The sequence below is a fragment of the Sciurus carolinensis genome, chromosome 3, assembly GCF_902686445.1.
Source record: "Sciurus carolinensis chromosome 3, mSciCar1.2, whole genome shotgun sequence".
Taxonomy (NCBI): Eukaryota; Metazoa; Chordata; class Mammalia; order Rodentia; family Sciuridae; genus Sciurus; species Sciurus carolinensis.
In genome coordinates, this window is record NC_062215.1 from 123,647,974 (window position 1) to 123,664,952 (window position 16,979).

Consider the following 16,979-nt stretch of genomic DNA (forward strand, 5'->3'; position numbering starts at 1 on the left):
AGTTAGGATGAAACCTGTGTCCCCTTATTAACACTTGTGCTGATTTTCAGTCCAGTTTATAATCCTCAATTAGTCTATAAAACTGAGGACTGTTCTTGCCTTAGGAAATGGAAAACTGTTCCTTCACTGATGCCATGTATGTGCTAGGCTCTCTGTTAGGTCCATAGGAATGCCAGCCTAAACAAAGCATTGTCCCTTGCTACAAACAAGATCATATTGTACCCTAGGAGTTGGGCATAAGCATAATTAATATGACAGGAGCAACTTACTATGTAGCATCATTAACAGAAACTTCTCTTAAGAGAAAATCTTGGAAAATATAGAATGATGCTGAATTTTTAAATATTTTAACATGTCAGTTTAATAAAGTCTCTTTCTTCTAGATCAGTTTTTAAGCCTTTCATATTTGTGCCACATATTTCACAACTATTGGATACCAGTTCACCAACATTTGAACTTGAAGATTCAGTTAAAAAGAAGCCACACTTAAAGATTAAGCCTGACAGAAGACACCTACTCTATCAAAAACATCAACAGGCATTGGATGTAATAGATAATAATGAGGTATGATTATATTATATTCTTTGTTGTATCATTGAGAATAAAGTATGATTCAATCTGATTCTAAACTTTGGAAACCAGTTTCTTCATGTAAAAAGTAGGTTTAGAAATAATGTAGATGTTCATACTATAGTAAAGTTGTATTATTTTTACCTTTGGTTAAGAATATGTGTGTTGTGACTATTTTAGAGAAATTTAGTATATTAAATGTAACAATAACTAACATTTATTGAGCACTTATTATATACCATTTTATATGGATTATTTCATTTAATCTCCACAATTACTTTATAAGATAGGTACTATTGTTATCCCCATTTTACTGATAAAGAATGTAAAACTAGGAGAGAGGTTAAGTAATTAGCTTAGTATCTATATTTCATACCAAAAATTATATAGACTCTCAAGGGCAATTAACCTGTTCTTTTACATAATATTCATAATCCTATGACTGTAGATGAAAATTAATTGAAAGTGATTAAAGGCCATATAGACTTAAAATAATACTTTGTTTTTTAAAAAATCATATATGCTTATATTTTTAAAATGTAAACATTGTGAAGAGCAATGTTACCTGAAATCTCTAGAAATAAGCATATGTATTTATTTTCTGATATAGATTGAAAGATGATTTTATAATGTCCACACGCCTCTTCAGCCCTCTCTATCCCTTGCCCCTCCAACTTAAAAAAAAAAAAAAAAAAAAAAAAAAGAATAGATAAGAACAAAATGGGACTGGGAATGTAGCTCAGTAGTAGTAGAGTTCTTGCTTAGCATGCATGCATGAGGCCCTGGGTTTGATCCCCAGCACTGCAAAAAAAAAAAAGAAAAAGAAAAAAAGAAAGAAAGCACAAGGGCTGTCTAAAGGCAGCTATCAGTTGACTCCCTGCAATGAAGGAAAAGATCAACCATCCTCTTATCTTTTCTTGGCAATTTCTACCACTTGCTGATTTTTTCCTCCTATATAAGTCTTTTACTTTGTCAAGGTGTATACATTTACATCTGTCTACATTTAAATCAATTAAATTAATTTTCCTCCAGGTAATTACTCATTTTTGCCTGTAGTACATTTGCATAGTTGCTATGCTTTTTTTCCCCTTAGCTATTTTGCTTTTACTTGAAGCAAAGAACTCTGCCAATCTTCCTATTTGCTAAGAATTCTTAATGCTGATTCTGCTTTATCTGGGACCAGTTTGTTTTCACACCTGGTTTACAGTCTAAATACTGTTTTGTAGCTTGGTGGTGTGAAATGAGGGGCAAGCCCCAGGAACCCTCTTAATAAGCTGACTGGGGCCCAATCCACTGGGCCAGAGGTGTCGATCATTCCCATGCACTTGGCTTATTCTGCACACTCAGAACTGTGTGGTGAACGATGATGAATGCTCTGATTCTTTGGCCTTTGCTCAAGTCCCTTAGTGATAAACTTCAGGAACTCTACTGGGGTTCCTTTACTCCTCCCCAGCAGTTTCCACATAGCCCCCATTGTTCATAATTGCTCTCATAAATTTTCACTTCTTTTTTCCCCATTATACTGCTTCTGGGAGGTGAGTTTTATAGACTTAGTATTAAACGTTTGTTAAACTACATTAAATTGCTGATTGACATTGCAAAGTAATATTGGGATAAAAAATTAAAAGCTATTACTATTTTAAACTTTATTTAAAAGACATTAATTTAAAAACTTTTTTTTGGTAGTTGTAGATGGCAGAATGTCTTTATTTTTATGTGGTGCTAAGGATTGAATCCAGTACCTCACATGTACTAGGCAAGTGCTCTGCCAGTGAGCTACAGCCCCAGCCCAAAAGACATTGTTGATTGACAATGTAAAGTAGTGGAAAACTAATGTAATTGAGGGAGGTATTATTGAGGTAGTTCTAGTAACCTCTTTTGTGTTTTAGGGAGACTCAGTCCTACTGATAGCTTTAATTTACATTTCTTGATTACTGGTTAGATTCAAAGTCTATATTTATTGGAAGTATTTTCTGTTAAATGACTTGGCTGGTTTTTTTCATAGCTTATTTCTCAGTTGATTTTAGGGTCACTTTTTTGGGGGGAGGGAGTACCAGGGATTGAACTCAGGGGCACTCAACCATTGAGCCACATTCCTAGCCCTTTTTTATATTTTATTTAGAGACAAGATCTCACTGAGTTGCTTAGCGCCTTGCTGTTGCTGACTGACTTTGAACTCATGATCTTCCTGCCTCAGCCTTCCGAGCTGCTGGGATTACAGGCATGTGCCACCATGCCTGGCTTTTGGGTCCTTTTGTTTGTGTGCTTTGCAACCAAGAGGCAAAAAATATGAATATTAACTTGGTTATATGCAGGAATTTTGTTGCTATTGTTGTTTTTGATCCTAAGGATTGAACCCAGGGATTTAGTACTAATATGTTAACTCAGTCTAAAAGAGTTTTGTTCCTTCTGTATGTACAGATTAGGAGGGGTAAGCAATCCAGGAAGTAGAAATCACAGTGAACAAATCTTGTCTGTGAGGATGGATTGGAATTTGGTTAGATTCATGTGTTCATGTATTTATTATACTTTTAATTGTTTAGGATAAAGCCAGAACAATGTTGGACAACATGAGGAAGCTGGAGAAAGAAATATTCAAAGAGATGGAATCAGTTCTCCAAAACAAGCATCTTGATATGGATAAAATTGTTAATCTCTTTCCTCAGAGTACAAAAGATGAAATTAGAATTTATAAGGCAAATATTAGTTCTTAGAGATCATAGAAATGGTTGGAAATCTTCCTCAAAATCAGAATCCATTGTCTTCAGGTGAAACTACTTAGCTACTATTCTTTAATAGTATTCAAGTGATAGTGCAACTGTTAAAACTAAATATAGTTTTGCTGAGATACTGAGAAAGAAAACATTGGAATTGAACACATATATCATGGGGCAACTAGGTGTTACTTCAGGTAATGAATTATTTCTTTTAGCCACAATAACTTTTTTTTTTTTTTTTTTTTTTTTTTGTGGTGCAGGGGATTGAACCCAGGGCCTTGTGTTTGCGAGGCAAGCAATCTACCAACTAAGCTATATTCCCCCAGGCCCACAATAACATTTTTGTCACAATAATTAAGTATTCAATTCTACATAAAGCATTAGACATTAATATTATGCATGGATTTATATTATAATTTTGTAACATCATCAAATCATTTTATCAATTATTTCAAGAGTTTTTTTTTTTTTTTTTTTGTAACGGAAAAAATATGAAGTGGTGAGTTTTTTTGCGTTTTAGGCAAATATTAACCAGTGCTAACAAGAGAATTTTCTAGATTTACACACTAAGTCTTTGTCATTGTATCAATTCTGAAAATGCACTTTCATTCAAATACACTATATTGAGAGTTGGCTTACCAGTGAACTTACAACTCTAATTTTTTAGCTTCCCACTGTCTCTCAGAAACCACTGTTTTGTTTTTAATTTTCTCTGTAGTTTTGCTTTCCCCAGAATGTTGGAATCATACAGTACGTAGCCTTTCAGTTTGGTTTCTCTTATTTACTAGTAATATACATTTAAGGTTACTCCATGTTTTTTATGGCTTGATAACTCCTTTCTTTTTAGCACTGAAAAATATCTCATTGTCTGGATGTACCATTGCTGTAGGACATCTTGGTTGCTTTTAAGTCTTGGCAGTTATGAATAAACCTACAAATAGCCATGTGAAGGATTCTGTGTGGATATCAATTTTCAGCTTACATTGGGTAAATACCAAGGTGTGCAATTGCTGGATGGTATTTTAAGAGAATGTTTAGTTTTTGTAAGAAATTGCCAAATTGTCTTCCAGAGTCATTACTATTTGCATCGCCACCAGCAGTGTTGCTCCATATCCTTGCCATCATTTTTTGTTGTTGGTGTTTTGAATTTTGACCATTCTAATAGGTGTGCAGTTGTTTCTCGTTTTAATTTGCAATTCCCTAATGACATGGAATGTTGACCATCTTTTCATTGCTCATTTCCCACCTTTGTATATCTTCTTTGGTGAGATGTCTGTTCAGATCTTTTGCCCATTTTGAAATCAGGTGTTGGTTCATTATCTTATTGTTGAGTCTAAGACACTTTTAAAGACATTGTTCTTGGGTTAAAATCTCTATCCTTAACAAATGCCACCAAGATCCTACGAATTAATCTGTCCTTCATCTATATCTTATTACACACCATTGTTTTTTATGTTTCCAACTGTGCTGCTCTTTCAAGTCTTGGAATGTACCCAGTTCCTTCCTCATGGCTAAACCCTCTCTTTCACCATTCCTTCCATGTTCTCCCCTTTTGTAGTTCTTTTCGTCTTTCAAGTTTTGCCAAAGCAGGGATTCCTTAAGGAAGTTTTCCTCAAACTACAAGGTAGGTCTCCTACATACTCTTGGAGCTACATGTAATCCTGATCACAAATTAATTATAAATTTGTCTTTCACAGAATAAAGTTCTATGAAGCTAGGAATCATATTTGTTTTCACTGTTGTATGCCCAGTGTTCAGTATTGTGTCTGGTATGTAATAAATGCTTAATAGATATTTGCAAAGTAAATATTCTGGTACTGACAGGAAAAATTTATACAGTCCTCTGCCTATAGAAATGTAAGGTTGAAAAAATTAGACAATTTATCCATATAACTTGCTAGCTTTTGATAAGTCTCAAATCAATCTGTCACTTCTTTCCATATTAAAAATGGGAATAAATCCCCAGATAAAAGCAAGGATTATCATTACAATATGAGAATTAATTTATAAAGTAGCTTGACTTTCACTCTATAAATGCAATGTGGCATTTGGGCTATGGCTATTTGTGTGGATAATTAATGCCTTGGGTTATGCTGTAGAAATTTAAGGTTTTATTAAATTTTATCTCTTGTAAGAGTAAAAAATATAGTAGCTGAATTAAGTTTTCTATTAGATCAATCCTTAAATTATGTTATAAACCAAGGGAATAATTTAATAAATTATTTCTAAAACAGCTAGTTTGATCTTTGATGACAATATCAGTTTATAAATTTATCTTCAATAAAAAAATTTTGCCCTAGAAATGATATGCAGTCTAGAATTTTGGAAAGTTAGTTCCTTCTTGAAAATTTGCCAAAAACAGGTCTACAAAGTAAATTTTTCTCTTTTGAATTACTTAAGAATTCTATCATACCATTTGCAGAGCTTTAAAATCTGTCTTTCCCTGAAGAATGGTGATAATATTTATGGTCCTGAAATGTGTTTCCAGTCATCACTTATCACATGTATATGATATGAGATATGAAGGGGCAAAAACCAAGAGCTGAATTCTGCTGCATAACTTTTAGGTCACTAATCATTGTTCTCCCAAGTACCACATATACTTTATCTTATTCTAAAAATATTAAAAGCAGAGCACAAGTTAGGCATGGATTTGTACATTGAGAGTTAAGATAACAATTGACTATGCTGAAGAATAGTAAGAAGGGGTAGATTTTAATCATAATTTTCCCAACTGTGATTCTATATATTAAAAATCATGAAATGTATGCAAAGCACTCTTAATTTCATATTGACTCACTAATAAAAGGTGTTTACTGAATTGGGGAAGTTCCTATACACAGGACCTAAAGGGTCATGAAGAAAGGGACAATCTTAAACTCATTTAAGAAAACATTGAAAACTTAGAGAAAAACACCTCTATGATAACATCTGCATCATTCTAGTTACCCAAAGAAAAGATGACAGCAAGGAAAGTTAAAATAGGTAGTTTATTGAGAAACTTGCTTTGTCAATGAGAAAGTAACAGTTACAAATATTTTCATTTAATAAAATTAGCATATCCTTAATCCTAAAAACATCCCTTAAAATCCTTTATCTGAAACTGCACATCATTCTGATCTAGGATTTTCTTTTAGTGTCCTCCATGGAAAAAGATCCTTTTGTGCAAATAACAGAACATATGCAGTATGACTTATTCATATGACTTGTTCATAAACAAAAAATTTCCCCACTTGAGTATGAGTTGCTTGCATGCATGTGAGTTATCTCTCTACTGGAACAGCAGTGAGACTTTATGCTTACTCCCGAGCATTCAGAGTATTAATGTGGTCATTATTTTGTTTTAGAAAAAGTTCTCCCACAAGACAGTTCTGTTTAAAAACACCCCCATTCTCCAATTTTAGCTTGAAATTTGTATAGGTACACTAAGGTAAAAATTTACAGGTTAAATACCCTAGGTTTCCATGCAGGTTTTTTAAAAATCATGTATTTGTTGCATTAAAAGGCAATAATTTTCTAAATGGCTTTATATATAAAACACTAAACATGAGATAGTTAAACATTTCAACATATTTTAAGTAAGTTAAACCAGCACTGACACCTAACAATTAAGTAGATGTTCAAAGATCATGTGAATAATTCTCTTTAATATTCTGAAGATGAACTTTATCTGAGGGTGCTTTGGTTTGAATGTTTGCACCCCCTAAATTCATATGTTGAAATGTAATCCCCAGTGTGATGGTACTGGAGGGTGATTAGGTCGTAATGGTAGAGCCCTCATGAATGGCATCAGTGCCCTTCTCAGGGCTGAAGAGACAAGAGTTCTTTTCTTCTACCATATGAGGTCACAGCAAAAAGGCACCAGCTGTAAACCAGAAATCAGGTGCTCACCAGATACATGCCTTAATCTTGGACTAAACAGCCTCCAGACCTATAAATAAGTGTTTCCAGAAATAAGATTCTGTTGTTTATAAGCTATCCAGTTTGTGGTGTTTCATTACAGGAGCCTTAATGGACTTAGTGACATTTAGTAATTTAAAAATTTATAATTTTTTAATACATAGAATTCATAGACAGAATTCTAAAGGTAGTCACAGAGTGCTATGTTTAGAAGTTTTAACTCTTGACTTGGACTATATATATGATCTTTTTTATTCACGGCAGGGAATAAAGTTGTAGGGTTATCCTTCTGTACTATATTGCTTTGTGCAAATAACAAGTGATACATCACATGGCAATAATTTTATAACATTTAAATAAATATGCACAAATTACTGTCTGTGGCACAAAAGTTAAAGATTGGATTATACTTCTGTTGAGGATTATGGAGATGATAATATTTATGGAGGTTTTTATTCCTTTCCTAAGGGAACAGATTAGTACTTTGGTTAGAAGAGCAAGAAAAGACAATCTTTAAAAAAAAAAAGTGGTTCTAGTTTGTTAATGAGTTTTTGTCAGATAAAAGGGGGGGAAAAAGAATAAGAACCTCCTATTAGATTCAGTAAAATTCTTTTTTAGGAAGTGCTATCAATAAATATAAAGTTGTCATAATTTTAGGTCCATTTCACCAACAGAACATCTGTCAAATTTGGCAATTAAAAGGAATCATCAGTTAGATACTGATTTTGAAATTATAGCAGATGGTTCCAGGAAATCATTTTATAATATTGGCATATTAGTATTACTTCTAGTAATTATTATATATCAGAACTTTTCCTTTTGGTTTTTTAATTTTCCTAGGTCACTTTCCTATGTGTTTTACATACTAAAATCACAGTGTTAGCAGGGGATGGGAATGCATCTTGTCAGATTTTACAGAAATGGCAACTGAGGCTCAGAGAGGTTGTAACTTGCCCAAGATCACATAGATAAATACTGGATCTGGGGCCAGAATATGATTCCATGTGGGATTCTCCTTTATCATTTAGGTCTTAGGAGAAAGTGATGATGGGGGTGAATGCTCAATTTCTTTATAGCTTTCATGTTGGGAGTTGCTTGCATTAATAGCGGAAGTCTGTTCAGGACTCTTTTGAAGAAATCTGTAAAACAAGTACTCATCTCGAAATTCATATTCATTGGTAATATGTTGGATGACTCCCCCTTGCACCAGTCTGTCTCCGTATATCACAGCTTCACCACGGTCAGAGGCAAGGCCAACTTCAATTAGCCAGTTCACCAGGTCACAGCCACAGAAGGTCCCAGCAGAAGTCTTTGCACCACACCTGTATGTCAAAGGAATGATTCACCCATATGTTCTGTAAATCTGGTATCAGCACTGCATGGTAGAGGACAAGCAAGGAAAAACAGAAGGAAACAAGGGAAGACGGCATGACAGTTAAAGGCATGGCAGGAATGAAACTGTTCTGAATATAAAGAAGTTGTTAACTTTCCTGACCCTAGGAGAAAAATAAAATGTGCCAGTGATGCTTGTGAAAACAGAAATGCCTCAACAAAAATTTGACATAATGTCTGAATATTATGTATTTTATAATTTATTATTTTCTTAGTTGTGCTAAGTAATTTTAATTGTCTCAGGAACATTACATATTTTTGTAAGCTCTTAAGAAGTGACTATTTTTATTAAACTACTCAAATCATACTTTATTTCCAGCTTATAGTACCCACAAGTAGTCTTTCTTGCCATCAGAAGCCAAGCCAATCATACTTAGGTGTTCGTCAGGATTTGCTTCATATTTGCTAAGTATGCCAATCATATTTAGGTGTCATGCAGGATTTGAGATCTGTCTTGCTACAAATCTTAAGATTATTTTTGAAGGTACTTTATAAATCTACTTCTTGATTACTTAAATTTTGTCTTCCTAATGAAAATATGAGGTCCTTCAAATATGTCCAAGTAAACAAGAAAAAGAGAAATGCAAAAAACAACAAAAACCCAAACCCAATTACATAAATTCCGTACATTTTCATACAAATATGCAATAGATAACAAGAATCTGTTCACAAGCATCAGTCAAGCTGTGAAACCTTAAGCGCTTGACAATAGGAAATAGCAGATGAAGACTGAGATGAAATGAGAAACAGGTGACAAGAATTAAAAACATTTTATAAATAAAATGTTAGTGTTTCATATAAGAATTATAAAATGGGTTAATAAACCAAAATGTTTCTCAAGTATATAAAATCACAGTTTGTTTTGTTTTGAGGTGCTGGGGATGTCACCCAGGGTCCTAATGCTTGTTAGACAAGCACTCCACTGCTGAACTACATCCCCAGGCCCAAATTACAGTATTTTAACCTATGTGTTTCACTTAGTGATAAGATCTCTTAATTCTTTGCAACTGCAAACATCACTTTTGATAGAAGCCTAAATTTCACAACCTATATGAGCCTTCTTCCTGTTTGTTGACTTTTAATTTATAGTCTAATGCCTCTCTGTCCCAGACACTAATTGAATAGTTTCTTGATGACTAATCAGGCAGCTGTAACAAAAGCCCTTGGAGACGTACAGTGTGTCAGAGAATGTGATGCTGTCCAGGCAGTAATGCCTGGAAGGGGACAGAGAACAGGCCAGAACACTATCAGCTGGTGCCCATTCAACCATCTGGGACCAAGGCAGCCTGGCAGCCCTACAAATGGTAAGAGCCACACTTCCTGACAGTTGGCAAGCACAACAGGCCTGACAGAGCTAACAACAGACTTTTTCTTTAATTTTGAAAAGCAGTTTTAAATTGTTGAAACTACCTACCCTTTGAGGGTAGAAAACTAACTCTTCTCTGAAGTTTACCATTGGGCTAGGCACATCACAGACATTTTGTCACTTGATTCAAACAACATTAAGAGTCAGATTTTTAAAGAAAGGAAAACTAAGGCTTAGAGAATTGAACCTGCCCATTGTCACACAGTCAAGAAACTTCAATTTAGGAGGTGAATTCTAGTATTAACCAACACCCAAATGAGTCCCCTTTCCACTATCTAACCCAGGCCACCTTCTGATTATAATGGCATGTATGTTAAATACAGTGGCATAATATATGCAAACAAACCATCCTGTATAGTTTTTAAATTTTCAGGTATGCACATATATTAAGTTCCTTATGTTTTATTTCTCTTTCATGACAACCAAAAATATTTGCACTATAACATTTGTTTATTCAAAACTGATTGTTTCCTGCTGCAGTATATTCCATATCTTGAGGATGAGAAGAACAGATACAATGTCATAGACCAAAGAAAGATTAGGACTTGAGATGAGATATAAGCAGCAGAATTAATTAAGAGGCAGAAATTTATTTTTAAATTTTTTATTTTTTTGTAGTACTGGGGATTGAATCTGGGGCACTTTACCACTGGGCTATTTCCCCAGCTGCCAGTCCCTTTTAAAAAATTTTGAGACAGTGTCTCACTAAGTTGCTATGACTGGCTTTGAACTTGCAATCCTCCTTCCTCAGCCTCCCAAATTGCTGGGCTTACGGGCATGTGCCCCACCGCTCCTGCATTCATTTTGTTTTCTTGACTACAGCATTAGTAATATGAAATAACAGCACTAGAAAATGGGAATATAAAATCACTTCAGAATCCAGTGCATTTCAAAGCTTTGTGAGAGACACTAATGGCCAACATGAATTGAATGTTAGTATTCTACCACATTCTGGTTTGTTTTAAAGTTCTCACATTTTATGCAGAAATCAAAAGTTATATATTTTAAAATATTAAAATCAAAGTGATGTGGCTCTTTCAATATGCTACTTCTTAAACTATAAACTGACCCATAATTAGCATCCTGTTAAAATCCAAAATTAGTTTATCTAAAATACAATTATCTGGAACCTGCAATGATAATTTGCTTACCTTCTTTCCTTGACGATGTTACGGATACAGAGATCACGGTGATAATGGATAAATTGTTGACAAGTCATTTTTATTTCCTCAGAAACAGGAGAATCTCGGTTTCCTGCTGTTTCTTTATTATTCCATAGAAATTCAAGTCTGAAAACCAAAATTTAAGGAGTCTGTTTTTTTCTTTGGAGGTACTGGAGATTGAACCCAGAACTTTGTTAAAACTAGGCAAGTGCTCTACTATGGAGTAACATCCTCAGCCCCTTTTTGAGAAATGCTTTTATCTTGATACAGGTTCTGACTAAGATGCCCAGGCTGGCCTCAAACTTGAGGCCTCCCAGGAGCTGGGATTATAAATGTGTAGTACCATGCCTAAGGAGGCTATTTTTTTTTTTTTTTTTAATTATTCACTTCCTGAAAGTTTTTTTTTTTTTTTTAACCTTTATTTATTTTTATGTGGTGCAGAGGATTGAACCCATTGCCTCACATGTGCTAGGCAAGTGCTCTACCACTGAGCTACAACCCCAGCTGAAAGAGGCTATTTTTAAGGAAAGAAAAGCACTGGGAGAGAATCCTTCCTGCCCTATCAAAATGGCTGTTCCAAAGCCAGTCATGCAAGCCCATCTCATCTACAACATCCAGATGTCATCAGTCTCTGAAGCAGAAACATAATTGATTCTGCATTTAGTTTCCTTTTCACAGCAGGCTGGGTTAGGGACCCGATCATTTTATAAATCTTGTAGACATTTTTGGTTCATTTCAGTTTCTACTAAGAAATGTTCCTTATACTACATTTTACTGTTTTGAAGCACAAAGATTAACTCAGAGATCAAGTAGTTTACTCAATCTTTTTTTTGGGGGGGGGGGGGCGGTACCGGGGATTGAACTCAGGGGAACTCAACCATTGAGCCACATCCCCAGACCTATTTTGTATTTTTTTAAATTATTTTTCTAGTTGTAAATGGATATGATACCTTTATTTTTATGTGGTCCTGAGGATTGAACCCACTGTCTCACACATACAAGGCAAGTGCTCTACCACTGAGCCACAACCCCAGCCCCCTAGTTTGTATTTTATTTAAGAGACAGGGTCTTGCTGAGTTGCTTAGTGCCTTACTATTGCTGAGGTTGGCTGTGAACTTTTGATCCTCCTGCCTCAGCCTCCTGAGCCGCTGGGATTACAGGCATACACTACCACATCCTGAAGTTTACTCAATCACTTTTAAATTTTGGTATCACAGAGACAAATACTGGGCTCTGTAGTACAGACTGGTTTTGTTTCTGCCAGCCCACACAATAGCACTGTTGAGTATTATTTCATATTATGAAGCTGATAACAAAGTTCAATAACTTTCTTATTATGCTTTTCCTTCATGAAATGATTATGACCCTAGCAATGAAATCTTAGTGATGATGATGAAGGAGAAGAAAGAAAGAAGAAGAGATACTGTTTACTGGGCACTTTTCATAGAGTAGGTTGGATGAATTCCATTAGCACTTATAGTTTCTACTAATTTTGACTTTGAAAGCAAATGAAGTACAAAGATTTGTCCCCCTGCCTTTTCCTCCCACCCACAAGTTGCAGTATGTTCTACTTGATATTTTTCTTAAATTCTTGATCTTAATTCAAAGAAATCCTTTACTAAGCCAATAAAACAATTTAGAAAGAATACTTGAGTTTTCTATAAATTAGTTTGATAGAAGGAGGAATCTTGTTGTCAAAGGAGAAAGATAATCAAATATGTACCTTTGGGGGCACACTACTTACTACTTCTCTTTCTAAAGACATGTTCAAGTTTTATTTAACTTTATGTAGCTAATGACATAGATAGAAATCAGGGTCCCTCAGTTCTTGTTAAAATGCAAATTATATTGCTCAATTTATAACAGTTCTCCCTACATTCTCTCTGCAATTATTTACAACTATGTGAATCAACAGATAACCTTTGTGTGAAAGGTATAAAAATATCAGTCATCAAATTTAGGGATATAGGAATTTATTTCAAAACTAAATTTACCTTCTTTTGAAAGGTAGGATGATTAAATGTTTGTCCAATCCAAAGATTCCAAAGGAAATAAATCCCTAAAGAAGAAAACAAAATTATTTTTTCTGGCTGCAACAATACAATTTTAAGACCAGGTTAAGGAAATCACCAAATTTAGTGCTTGAGGAGGCAAACCTATAGTGTGATTAGAGCAACATTTCAAATGGAGTATACAAAGTAGGTCCTCTTAAAGTTCAGTACCTGGAAGCAGACGTGATACTTGCTGCTTCTTCCCAATCATTCTATCCTAATTATCTTGGGTGATAAAAAACCAGTTCTGAGCAACCATATTTGTATGACAGCTCACTAAAGAAGAATGAAAATATTTAAGGCTTATTATGTCTTTGTTTTCTTCTTTTTGAAAAAATATATCCCACTGTGCTTAGATATTGTTTTTCTGTTGAAACTTTATAAATTACATAACTAATAAGTGCTGTAATATCCAATTATAATAACTGAACAGAATTTATGTGAAGTGATACTGGCTAGTGGTAGAGAAAGAGCTTGAAGGAGTTGGGGTGATAAGGCAAACTGGCACCAGATATCAGTCACAGATCAGGAGGATTTAGGACTACTTGGGGGGAAAGGGGGCTGTGCTACCATTTGTGAGGCATAGTGGGGGTGCAGGTTGGTAGGAGGTGGGATGGAGAATGCAATATAGCATTACACGAAGGGCCTAATTTTCTTTACCCCCAAACTATAAACAGTCAGGAGGGAATATCTTTCTCCACTTCCTAAGAGGAAAATGGGATGGGAGTGGGGTTTGTGTGTCTCTCACTCCCTTGAACTACTTGAGACATAAGTTGTGTGGGCAGCATTTTAAGTGCAACATTCCTGGCACTAACTCAGTTCATGACAAAGTGCTGTGCAATGAAGCTTTCTCAGCCCCAGGACTGGGAGGGCCAAGCTTGAAGTGGCTTTCTGAATGCATGAGCTATAGAAGACTGATTTTTTTTCAACCTAGTATTTTATAATTCTTAGATATGAGGCCAAATCACAATGTGAGATATAGGTATTATGTCGCTTTGGGGAAGCTCATATTTGTCTGTAATAAGCTGATTGAGGCAATTTGCCCCTTTAGATACAACCATTTTGTTCCCACAATAATGGCAAAACAAACTGGAAATACTTTACAATACTAATGTTAGGAAAAATATTGCAGGAGCATTTGTTGAGAAATCTTAACTAACTCATGGCAAAGTATTTTACATTTAGTAGGCAAACATTTTTTCAAACTGATACTCGATCTACTGGATGAAGGATAAGTATTCTCTAATTAAAAAGTAAAGGCTGAGGATGTGGTTCAGTGATAGAGCACTTGCCTAGCATATGCAATATTTTAGGTTTGATCCCCAGGATCAATTAAAAAAAAAAGTTCATGAAAATATCAAATTTTGAATATGCATGTAAAAATACTTTCCAGTATGTAAAATGTAACTTATTGTTAAATATGTATTTTAATAGTGTCATTAACAAAGACAATAGCACCTTTTATATTACTTTTTCATGGAATTTTAGTTTTCTAATTTTTAAACCGGGGATAACATCTATGTTGCAAGTATTCTGTGATGTTTAAGTGACATATGTAAATTGCTTAACAATGTTTGGCACAGAAATAACTCTCAAGGAAAGACAACTATTACCCCTGACTAAAATTTTATTTACACACCACATGATTTTAAAGAAAAGATTTAAGTATCTATTGTTCAAAATGTAAATGAAATGATACTTATCCATTTAAGTGGCTAAATTCTTTAAGAGAAGGTGAATCATTTTTCTCAAAGTGAGTTTTTAAGATCACAAAAAGTTTAAAAAGAACTTAGGACATCTTGTCCCTGCTTAAATTACCATTCTTTATCTCAAAATCAAAGCAAAAAAACTATTTGGTGTTGCTGGTTGAAACACTCAATATACATTCTGATGACTTTAACCAATATAATAATTCATCTCTACTAGAAGACAGGCAGCAGCTGTCAGCTGTCATGTATACCAGCAGCTGGCAAACAAACTAAACCCCTTTGATTTAGAAGAAAACAACAACATCCGCATACCCTTCTCTGCATTCAACTCATCTGGAAAGAAAAAAAACCCTCAAAAGTTTTGGTAAATAAATACCTGGCCAAAGTTAAACACAGCACAGAAAAACTGTAACTCAACATATAGTCTTCCAGGCTCTTGGTTGAATAGCCACCATAAACAACTGGAAAGATTCTGTAAAGAAAAGAAAAAAGAATACTTTAAAATGAAACATGCTAATCATTTTTCTCCATCCAGAGCAAAGTACAATAACTTTTCTACCTAATAATTAGGGGGGGAAAGACTAAAGGGAAAAACACGGAGAGAATATAGAGGCTTTGTCTTTCAAACAAGAGGTTTCAACCGCTTCTCTTGACAGATGTCATTCAAACAGCATCTATTCTGATCAGATTTGAAGCAAGAAGACATGAGCCATAATACAGAGGCTTACATAATACACCAGGACTGCCGACTAGCCTAAGACAGGACTGATTTTAAAATTAGTTCTACACAATTAAAATAATTATATCACTAAGCAGCAATTCTTGGCAGCATTTCTTATTTTTTTGACTTCTGTTCTTAAACAGCAGATAAAGTGTAGCTGGCTGATATCATACTATGTAACAAGCATTCTGTGTGAAAGGGTTCATAGGTTATATGGCCTATCTCCCACCTCTAGGCAGGTTACACTTAAATCATCTTTAAAAAATTATAATAACTGATAATTCACAAAAGAGGACATACAGCTAATAAAAACTGTTAGTAATTAAAGAAATGCATGCCTTAACATAAAGTGCTGTATTTCACTTAATTATTCAAATTAAATTATGCTGTCTGTGGTTGCACATGCTTGTAATCACTGTAATTTTGGAGGTTGAGGCAGAAGGATTACAAGTTCAAGACCAGCCTCAGCAACTCAGCTAGACCCTATCTCCGAATAAAATATAAAAATGCCAGGGATATAGAAAGCATGTCTGGGTTAAATCCTCTAGTATCACCTCCCCCTCAAATTACAATATTCAATATTAGTGAGAGCACTTTATAAATCTATACTATCTACCCTTTGAAAAACAAATTAGTATAATACATCTAAAGTCACAGAAATATACTCTTGGATCCATGTTTCTCAAGTTTGGGAATATATCACTAGGAAATGTAATGCATGGAGAAGTTTATTAGAGTAGTTTGAAAAGCTAGGAACAATTCATAAAGAAATGGTTGAATAAATTATAATATGGCTCTCCTAATGTTAACTGGGGAACTATTTAAAGTATGAGTTATGAACACTCTGAAAATGCTTGAGGTAAGTGAAAAAGCAGGTTATAAATATATGTATTATTAGAACCATAAAAAATGTGTTTTAAAAAAAATTCAAAGGCAGGGGCCAAGGGTGAAACTCAGTGGTAGAGGTTGTGTCTAGAATGTGTGATATCCTGGGTTTGATCTCCAGCAACCCCCACCCTGCCAAAAAAAAAGTTAGATGGCAGTAATATGATGGGTATTTTTCCTATTTTCTCTACTGTATGAAATAGTTAGGTTGCTTTCCATAATTCAATTTTATTCTTCAAAATTAATTTATCTGAGAAATACTTTGTGAGAGATAACATGGGCATTTGTCCACTTTGGTCAGTCAAGCATTGTTAGGAATAACTAATCCTTGGACACATGATGGAGATATCTGATTTACCAAATTTAGGTTCAGCACACAGAATTAATAAGTAATTCTAAGTAGAACAGGCTACTGGAACACTTAGGCAATAGAGTAATGTGAATGATTCTCCCCTCCCCACAAAAACACTTAAAATGAGATTAGAATTCAGATGGCCTAGCCACT

The 16,979-nt window shown here is 34.5% G+C and overlaps 2 protein-coding genes across 13 annotated transcripts in view; one reads left to right on the plus strand and one right to left on the minus strand.

Annotated features, from left to right (window-relative positions):
• Scrn3 (secernin 3) overlaps positions 1-7,562 on the plus strand; it is a 31,774-nt gene extending 24,212 nt beyond the window's left edge. For 3 of the 4 annotated variants that reach the window (XM_047544685.1, XM_047544684.1, XM_047544686.1), the window contains exons 7-8: positions 384-564; positions 3,114-7,562. In XM_047544685.1, the coding sequence (XP_047400641.1) occupies positions 384-564; positions 3,114-3,284 (352 nt within the window). In that variant the 3' untranslated portion in view covers positions 3,285-7,562. Of the gene's footprint in view, positions 1-383; positions 571-3,113 lie in introns of those variants that run through there. The other variant, XM_047544688.1, reaches the window with a different exon arrangement.
• Positions 6,259-16,979, minus strand: part of Gpr155 (G protein-coupled receptor 155) — a 65,597-nt gene continuing 54,876 nt past the window's right edge. For 8 of the 9 annotated variants that reach the window (XM_047544678.1, XM_047544680.1, XM_047544679.1 and 5 more), the window contains 4 exons: positions 15,245-15,340; positions 13,103-13,167; positions 11,097-11,234; positions 6,259-8,509 (listed from right to left, as the gene is read on the minus strand). In XM_047544678.1, the coding sequence (XP_047400634.1) occupies positions 8,212-8,509; positions 11,097-11,234; positions 13,103-13,167; positions 15,245-15,340 (597 nt within the window). In that variant the 3' untranslated portion in view covers positions 6,259-8,211. Of the gene's footprint in view, positions 8,563-11,096; positions 11,235-13,102; positions 13,168-15,244; positions 15,341-16,979 lie in introns of all 9 variants that reach the window. The other variant, XM_047544682.1, reaches the window with a different exon arrangement.